The sequence below is a fragment of the Petaurus breviceps genome, unplaced genomic scaffold, assembly GCF_028583685.1.
Source record: "Petaurus breviceps papuanus isolate PSGF00001 unplaced genomic scaffold, PetGlider_PUasm1.0 91041, whole genome shotgun sequence".
Classification (NCBI taxonomy): domain Eukaryota; kingdom Metazoa; phylum Chordata; class Mammalia; order Diprotodontia; family Petauridae; genus Petaurus; species Petaurus breviceps.
Window position 1 is genome coordinate 12,214,124 of NW_027187400.1, and position 9,440 is coordinate 12,223,563.

At 48.3% G+C, this 9,440-nt stretch overlaps 1 protein-coding gene across 4 annotated transcripts in view; it reads left to right on the top strand.

The window, feature by feature from the left end:
* The window catches only part of ECE1 (endothelin converting enzyme 1), a 191,373-nt gene that overhangs the window by 89,473 nt on the left and 92,460 nt on the right, over nt 1–9,440 (top strand). For 3 of the 4 annotated variants that reach the window (XM_069079290.1, XM_069079294.1, XM_069079295.1), the window contains exons 1-2: nt 986–1,133; nt 1,290–1,376. In XM_069079290.1, coding sequence (XP_068935391.1) covers nt 1,065–1,133; nt 1,290–1,376 — 156 coding nt within the window. In that variant the 5' untranslated portion in view covers nt 986–1,064. Of the gene's footprint in view, nt 1–985; nt 1,134–1,289; nt 1,377–9,440 lie in introns of those variants that run through there. The other variant, XM_069079292.1, reaches the window with a different exon arrangement.

A 9,440-nucleotide genomic window follows, 5' to 3' on the forward strand; every position in this document is an offset into this window, starting at 1 on the left:
GTCAGACCTGTGCTTTAGGAACATGCTTTGGGCTGCTCTGTGGAAGATGGATTGAAAAGAGGAGAGAAGTGTGTGGGTGCCATTGGAATGGCATTGTGATAAGCCTCCTACCTCCATTGGGGAACAGAGGGGAGGAAAAGAAGGGAAAAAGGGAGAGAGAAAGACAGGAGAAAGAATGAGGGAAAGGGAGGAAGAAACAGAAGAAAGGAAGGAGAAGGGAGGGAAAAAGAGTGAGGGAAAGGGAGGAAGAGAGGTGGAAGAGGGAGAGGGGAAGAAACAGAAGAAGAGGGAAAGGAAGGAAGAGAAGGGATAAAGAATGGTGGAAAGAAGGAAAGAGGGGAAGAAATGAGGAAAAAGGGGAAAAGAAGGGAGGAAGAGAGGGAAGAAAGGGAGGAAGTCATGGAAGGAAGGGAAGAAGAGAGGGGAAAGGGGAAGGAAGAGACAGAGAAGAATGAAGAGGGGGAAAGGAAGGGAAGAAAGGGGAGAAAGTGATGGCAAGAAGGAAGAAAGGGTGAAACAATGAAAGAGGGAGGTACAGAGAAGAAAGGAGGAAGAGAGGGAGAAAGTGAGGGAAAGAGGGAGAGACAGAAGAAAGGAGAAAGAGGGAGAAAGGGAGGAAGGCACCTACTTCTTGAGTTTTCTGGGACAGCTCGCTAATCCAGGAGCCCACCCCAGGCCTCCTCTGCGCCGTAGAGAGAGAAAGCTGTAGATTTGGGGCACCTGGGAGATCGGGAGCCCCATAGGCTGGCTCAAGTTTACCTACTTCCGACCTGTCGGGTCCTGTGCGGTCCCGGAGGCCAGCCACACCGGGGCCCTGTCCAGGCCTCTGGCTGGGCAGGGACAAGAGAGAGGAGCGGGGCAGAGCCAGGCGTGCCAGGCCGCCCTCGCTGGGCTTTCTCCCGGCTGGGGGCGGGGTCTCAGCTGGGGGTGGGGGTGGGCAGCGTGGCACCGCCTCCTTCCTGCCCCTGCCCCACCCCCCACCCCCACCCCCGGGCCCTCTCTGGCTGTCCTGCCCTGCCCTTCCCGGCCCCAGCAGGGCGGGCGACCTGAGCCCCGACAGCGACATGCGGAGCCCCTGCCCTGTTGCCAACCCGGTGGCCGCTGTTCTCGCTGCTGCGCTTTCCTTGCTGCGGGTGAGTGAGCCCCGCGCTGCCGCCAGGGCACCAAAGGGCCAAGCAGGGGCTGGGGCAGGACTGGGCCACACGAGTTTGGGGTTTGGACCCCTACCCCGCCTTTCCCGAGAAGCCGTGGAAGTGCTGAGGGATCCGATTGTGCTTCTGTTGTTTCAGATGTCGTCCTACAAGCGGGCCACGCTGGATGAGGAAGACCTGGTGGACTCCCTCGGGGAGGGCGAAGTGTACCCCAATGGCGTTCAGGTAGGCAGCAGCGCCAGCCCCTTTTCCCCTTTCCAGCCTTACAGGTACCATAGAACACTCCCCCCCACCCCAAGAACTGAGCAGTGGCTTAGAGGGGCTTTGGAGGCCAGCCCTCTCATTTGACAATGGAGGAAACTGAGACCCAGAGAAGTTGTGACTTGTCCAGTGTCTCCCAGGAGTGTGAAGCCCCCTACAGGTAAAATCACAGATCATGAGGATTAAACACTGCCCCCATTCCCCTGCGACCATCAGTCTCCCCAGAGCTGACTGCTGAACCACCACCACCATCCCCCTCCCCTTGTACAGATTCCCTCATTCCCACAAGTAGTCCATGAGGGGAAAGAGCCCAGACACTTTCCCCCAACCCACAACACACAGTATCTTTGCTTCAGTTTCCTCCCTCTCTTCTCCCTATTCCCTATTCTCTAAAGAAGACTCTGAGGACCAGACTAGTATAGTCACCAGTGACCTCCTGCCCTCTCTCCTGGGATGGGCCCCAGCCTATCTGCTATTTCCCTTTGCCTTTGAACTCCCCCACCTCTCCCCTGCCTGTTTTAGAAATGTCTCAGTGACTAGACTGTGCTCTGGGTGAGTGGGATGGGACCAGCTACCCCCTTCTCTCTCTCTCCCTTATCTCATTAGAGGATTCAGGAATCTGGGATGAGGTTGAGACAGAAGCCTCCTCACCCTCTGTCCTAGCATCCTGTGCCATTGTGGGTCTCCCACATCTCCCTTCCTCCTTACTTTACATACTCCCCACTTAGCCTTATTCTGTCTGCTTCACTTGTGAGCGCAGGACTAGCCTTGGTATTTAGGGTGGAATAGAGCCAGGGGCCACCCCACTGTCTCACACACCTAGCACAATTCCTGGAACATAGGACATGCTTAATAAATACAAGTTATTTATTGGAGACCTGTGCCATAGTCTCTCTCCCTTCTCCTTTTATATCTTCCCATCTCTCCCCCCTCCCACTGCTATTTCCTTTTCTCACTACTACTCTCTCCTTTCCAGAGAGGATTCAAGGACCAGCCTTGGTGTCTAGGGTAAGGTGGGCCCACTGACCTCTGAGTGGTTGTACCATGGCTTGTCTCTACCTGCTTTCGATGCTCCCCATTTATGCCCTCTTTCTCCAAGGATTCAGGGACTAGCCTTGGTGTCTACAGAGACAGAGACCACCCCTGTCTGGAGCCACCCTTCCCCCCACCAGTCAGATCACTGCCAACCTGGGTCCCTCCAAGAATGAAGCTGTGTGCCAGCTAGGACAGCCTGCAGGAAGTTTCTGTCCCTTGGCTCTTAGGGCAGAATTCTTCCTCAGGGCAAAAATGTCCCTTAGAAATAGAGTATTTTTTATTTTTGCTGCTTCTGACCAGCTACATCTGGAGCTGGCTTTGGACAAAACATCTCTGACATCCCATGGGACTGACTTTGGGGGGACAGTTTTGTCTCAGGATGTTATAGAATCAGAGTGAGCCCTAGGGATTGACCCTCATGTAAGGAAACTGAGGCCCAGTGAGGGGGAATAACCTGCTGAAAATGACCTAGCAAACAAGTAACAGGGCCAGAGCCCAGGCCTCCCAACTTCCTATCTAGGGCTGCCATGGAGAAGGCCCACCCCCTTCCCCTCATTCATCCCATCCTGAAAAGCTGGTCCCTGGGGCCTGTATTTCCTGTGTTGAATGGGGAAAGCCCTTTCTGTTTAAAGCCTGAAATGCTGTGGGAAGCAGAGCGAGGGCCTTGGACCCAGCCGATGGGATCCCTCTGTTGAATTGGCATTCATGAAGTTCTTGCTGTAAGCCAGACACAGAGCTGAGCAGTGGGGATACCCTGCTGAAGACGGGACACAAAAACATCTCCTGACCTCTAGGAACCTGTGGGCAGGTCACTTAATGTCTCTGACCTTCATTTTTCTCATCTGCAAAATGGGGATAATAAGACCTTGGGACATTGAATATGAGAGCTGGAAGGGACCTGTGAGTTCAGCTGGTCCAGCCCCTTCTTTTTACAGATGAGGAAATTGAGGCTTCTGTGAGGAAACAGCTTCCCGAGGTGAAACAGGTAATAAGGGTAAGAAGGGGAGGGTACGGTCATGAAGGGCTTTGGACAACAGAGGAGGACAACAGATGGTGCTCCTGGAGCTTTTTGAGGGGAGCAGGTGACATGGTCAACAGCTCACATTTATGTAATGCTTTAAGATGTGCAAAACGTATGTGAGTCTCCCAGTGTGCTGGGATGTAAGTGCTGTAGGTAGCTGTTATGCCCAATTTACAGATGGGAAGACTGAGGCTCAGAAAATCTAAGTGCTTCGGCTATGGGCACACAACCCTTTCTCTCTACAGACTATACCAGTGCCAGACCTTGTAGCTAAGAGATGAGTTTCTTTCCTTCTTTGGTCCAGTTGCTTTGATGGGATTGTCCTTGACCTGGGCTGTCTCAGCCTTCCTCAGTCCTGACCCCACTGATCCCATAATCCAAGATTTAAAGCTGAAGGAAATCTCAGGGATCTTCTAGGCCAATGCCCCCATTTTACAGAGTAGGAAACTAAAGTCTGAAAGCTAAAGTGACTTGCCTGGATCTAGAACCAAGGTGAGTTGCAGTAGGAAAGGTCAGTATTTGAGATGTGTCCTGACCCTTGAAGGGCACATTATGTATCCTTAGGTCCCCTCTTTGAGCCTCAATTTCTATATCTACAAAATGAGGGTAAGGATACTTGAATTGCTTCTCTCCAGGACAGGAAATTATTTTGTAAACTAGAATCTGAGCTGGGCCTCAGATGTCATGTCTGGTCCTTTCCTTTAATTTCAAAATATTTTAATTAATCTCTTTTATTTATTTACATTACCTTTATTTCCAAAAATATCCTTATTCTCTCTCCTAGTCAGTCCATCCTTTGTGTGAATATAGCAAAGAATGAAAAGAAAAGGGGGAAAAATAGTCTAGTAAAATTAATCCATACATCCTGTCCACCAAGTTGGCCAGTGTATTCGAGATATCATACCCATAGGCCCCTACCTCTGTGATGAGAGGAGGGAGGTTCGTTTTCCCCAACTCTGTCAGTCCTAAGCATGGTCATTATAATGACATAGTATTCGGGGGTTTTGTTGCTGTCCTTTCCATTTACGTTATAGTCATTATGTGTATTGTTTTCCCGACCTCCTCATTTTGAAGGTGAGGCCCAGAGAGAGGGGGGAACTTAATCACAATGGGACAAAGTGTTAGAACTCGGGCTTTAACTAAGATCTCCTGACTGCACATTGAGAGTTCTTTCAATCACCCTACACAGATCCCTAAAGGCCTGTAGGAAATGTTGGTTGTTTTGAGCAACTCACCGGACTGGTAAGGTAGGAAGCAAAGTTACCTTCTAGACTTAAGGAACTTGAGGAGAATTAATGTGTTATAGTGGGAGACGTGTTGAATTTGGAGTCAGAGGAGCTAGGTTGCAATCCTGGCTTTGGATTTTGTGCCAGTGTGACCTTGGACAAGTCACATAACTGGTTTGGACCTCAGCTCCATCCTCTGGAAATTGTGCAATCAACCAGTAAACTTAAATTAAGTGCTGGCACTGTGCTAGGCTTGGGGATATAAAGACCAAAGTATGTGCCATCCCTGCTCTCCTGGAGCTTACATTCTTCTGGCAGAATTTATATGATCATATGAAAGGACTACAATATAGACCCTTCTAGGCTGCTAAAGGTTGTGGGAAAGTTGTTTCCACCCAATTCCCCCTTGCTTTGAACCTTCCCCCACCCCCAGAGACGTTCTCAACATCTCAACAGATCCCTCAACATCAGAAATAACAAGCCAGGCAAGGAGTCTCTCTCTGTCCATCAGGGGCAGTTGATTAAGGAAGTCTAGTCTGAAAGTCTAGCTTTCTGGCAGAGGACCTGACATATGATCAGGGTTCCAAATCTGAACTGTACAGGTGGAAGCTTACCTATTTAGCTTTAAAATAGGACTTTGAAAGTTTGGGTAGAAAAGCAAAGGATTCAGGGATTGTTGTTATTTCAGCCATGTTCAACTCTTCGTGACCCCATTTGGGGTTTTCTTGGCAAAGAGACCCAGAGTGGTTTGCCGTTTCCTTCTTCAGTTCATTTTACCGATGAGGAAATTGAGGCAAACAGGGTGAAGTGACTTGCGCAGGGTCACACAGCTAGTGAATGTCTGGGGCTGGATTTGAACTCAGATCTTCCAGACTCTGACCTATGCACTGTGGAGCCCCCTAGCAGCCTCACCTAAGGTGTATTAGCCCAATGTTACTTGAGATCCACTAGGTTTGTCCATTGCCAGGCATGTTTGTAACAGCCCAGAGGAGCAGAGGCTGTTGGCATAATATAAAGAGAAATGGAGATGGACCCAGAAGCCCTGTGTTCAGGCTCTATCTCTATGATTTGCTAACCACGTGACCTAAATCAAGTCACAGGGGCTCTGTTTCCTCATCCACAAAATAGAAGGAGCAGTGTGGCAGGTGGGGAGAAGCCCACCCAGAAGTCAGAAAGTCCTGGATTCAAATCCTGCCTCTGATACTGTCCCTGGCCAACACATTTAACCTCTCAGTGTACCATCTCTAAAGATATAAATTACCGAGGAGTTGCCCATCTGTATTGGTGGAGGGAACTTTCACACTAGGATTTTTCTAAACCAGTGTAATCACAGGTCCAGACTTGAAAGAAAATACTTTGATCATCTACCTCATGGGCTTGTGAGGGTGAACAAGCGAGGTAATAATGTGCTTCCTAAACCTGATGTGCATCCAAGGTTTCTTGTTGTCATGCAAGGACAGCGGGGATTTTCATTTAAATAGTAGCTCCGTTTTCTAGGGGCACTTTCCTCATGCCAACTTTGTAAGAGGCGTAGCCCAGTATTGTGGCTTGCCATAGGCTTCTCATTTGCAAAATAGACACAGTGTGAACAAATTGGACTGGGTGGCACAGTCAATAAAGTACTGGACCTCGAGTCAGGAAGACCTGAGTTCAAATCCTCAACAGCCTCAGACCCTTTCTAGCTTTGTCACCCTAACTTCTCACAGCCTCAATTTTCTCTCCTGCAAAATGGGGATAATAATAGCCCCTGCCTCGAATGGCTGTCAAGAAGACCCAGTGAGATATTTGTAAAGCACTTTGCAGACCTAAAGTGCTATATAAATTATCATCCCACCTCTTAGAAGGCATGCGAGAAGTGATCTGATCAAAGCCATGCCTGAACAATTCCCTCCGCGGCATCCTGGACAAACAGACCTCTGCCCTTGGCTAGAAGACCTTTGTTTAAAGGAAATAGGACGAGGATGGAAGAATGGGAGGGGGGATCAGACGCCATTCAGGGTTGCTGGGACTTCCTTCCACCTGCAGTACATTTCTCTTTTTGACTAGACCTATACTTTCATCAGCATAGGGAACTCCTGGTGAGGAACTTCCACTCCCAAAGCAGGTCGGTACTTTCTCTTTCTCTTTGTGTAGCTTCTTGGTCCAGATAAATGCTGAGATTAAGTGATTTGCCCAGGGACACCCAGCCAGTGTGGGTCTGTGGCTGGACTTGAACCTGGGACTTCTTTTAATTTTCTCCACCACAGAGACAGCTAGGTGTTGCTGTGGGCAGAGCACTGGAGTCAGGAATTGAATTTGGCTCAGCCACTTACTACTACTGTGACCCTAGACAAGTCGCTTAACCTCTCTTTGCCTCAGTTTCCTCATCTGTAAAATGGAGATACCAGCGGCACCCACCTCTCAGGGCTGTTGTGAGGATGAAAACTGAAAGCATTCTATCGGTGCTAGCCATTACTCCAGGCCGCCTCAAGATCCATTTTATCATGGGAAAACTGAAGTCTGGAGTAGTGCCGGCTACATGCTGTTCAGTGTTAGGGCTGGAGCTCCAGCCTGGGACTCTTGGGCAGCCCATCCAGTGTTCTTCCTGCATCGGTTGTTACTCCAAAGGCTCATTGGGACGCCCTTTGTTTTATCTAAGGTTTATTAAAAAATAGAGAAAGGAGGGAAAAACTGCTGGGAGGATTTCCTTAATACACAAAGTAGGCCATTTGTCAGGAGTGCCCTCAGAGCTCTGTTTGGTGTTTATATGATCACTGCCTTTTGCGAACTTAGAAGAGATTGGAATTGGTTTGCTTTACCCCAGAGGGCAGAACTGGGTGGAAGTTGGGGGGAGGGAAGAGTTTGGATCCATATAAGGAAAATACCTCCTAAGAGCAAGACCTGTCCAAATGCCAATGTCCAAATGGGTGCACGCTTGGGAAGGTTGTGAGCTCCCCACACTGGTGATCTTCAAAGGGCAGAAGAAAATGTTTCTTAATAAGAAGGGCTGTCCTAACATGGAGTGGAATGGACTGCTTCTGCAGGTAGTGAGCTCCCCATACTGGCAGTTTTCAAAGGGCAGCAGCTGAACATGGGGAAGCAGGGAGAATAAAGAAAGAAAGGGTTGGCCTCTTCAGCTGTGTCACAGCCTAGACTTTCAAGATTTCCTCCAATTTGAGGGGCTGTGATTGAACTCTTTAATAAAGTTTTCCAAAGGCCTCTTCCTCCAGAGACCCCGTCTCCTGGGTCTCAGAGAATGGAAGCATCTTGCTCTTAGCCCCATTGCTAATAAGTGGTGGAGCCAGGACTCTGAACCCCAAAGTACCATCTCCAACGGTCAGGACCTTTTACCTTTAAAGAAGGAAGGGAGCTCAGAGGTCACTGAGGCCAACTTCCTCATTTTATAGATTAGAAAAATGAGGCCCCTAAAATAGAATCACTTGCCCAAGATCACACAGCTAGTAAGAACCAGGGCTCTGAACACAGAGCCTCTGACTCCAAAGGCAGGAATTGTTCTCCTGGATCCCTACTGTATCCCACTTTCCTTCCTATATAACAGGTTATTGTCATAAATCCTTTAGTTTTCATGGGCAGAGAAAAGAAGGATGGGGAGAGATTTGTGATCCCATCATCCTAGGTTTTAGCCTGTGTCTCAGATAAGTCTCTGGGAGTTGAATGATGAAATGAGGAACAGAGAGGTCACGGGATTTAATTAGTGTCACACAGCTACCACTAAATGTCAAAGGCAGCATCTGAACTGTGGTCTTTTAAACTCTGAGCCCAGCACTCGCTTAACCGTGGCATGCTGCCTCTTTTTAGAACGTTTTATGGCCTTTTTTTTGTTTGTTTTTACATCACTTCCATTCTCAAATGGATCCCTCTCCTGTCCTCCTCCCAGAGAGCCTTCTCTTATAGCAAATAAAAGAAAAAAATGAATTCAGCAAAAACTAACCAATTTATCAACAAAGTATGACATCATCAGCAACCATAGTCCCCCACCTCTGCAAAGAAGGGAGGAAAGTGTGTTAGTATCATGATGGATTTTTTTTCCTGTGACTCATTTTGGAGTCTAAAGATCAAGGTTTGAATATGATTCTCCCATTTTTCTAGTTGCGTTCTCTTGAGCCAGTCACCTTACTCTCACTTAGACTCAACTTTCCTCATATGGGAAATAGGGGGATTCATGCTTGTACAATTCATCGCACAGTTGTTGTGGGGAGAGTCCATTGTAAACCTGAAAGTGCTACAGAATTATAAGTTCCTACTATTGACTATAAGTAGTTGTGTGCATCATGGAAACTTAGGGAGGAGATACTTCCTCACACTTTGAAGGTGGAGACACATTTAGGTAAGTGGTCAGGGGCTGCTTCTTCCAAAAGATAGTCTATGGCCCGGAACCAGCCTTATGTGGGGCTGCCTAATAGCATAGGTATATTCCTTATTTCCCTTTGTTACAGTGAGAAAACCAAGACTCAGAGACATTTAATCTTTTCAGGGTCATGTAAACAGTTAGATTCAAACTCAGGATACCAGCTGCAGAGCACATTTTTCATTCTACCAATCTTTGGATTTAGTGTCCAAAAAGAATCCTTTCCCATTCCTTCACCAATGGTCAGAGATGAATGCAGAGGTGTCTCCTAAGGCCCTCCCAGCTCTGACATTCTCTGTTCTAAGGACCTTCCCAACCCTGGCGTTGTGTGTTCTCAGGGTCCCCCTAGTACTGACATCCTGTGTTCTAAGGGCCCTCCCTCTGACATTCTGTGTCCT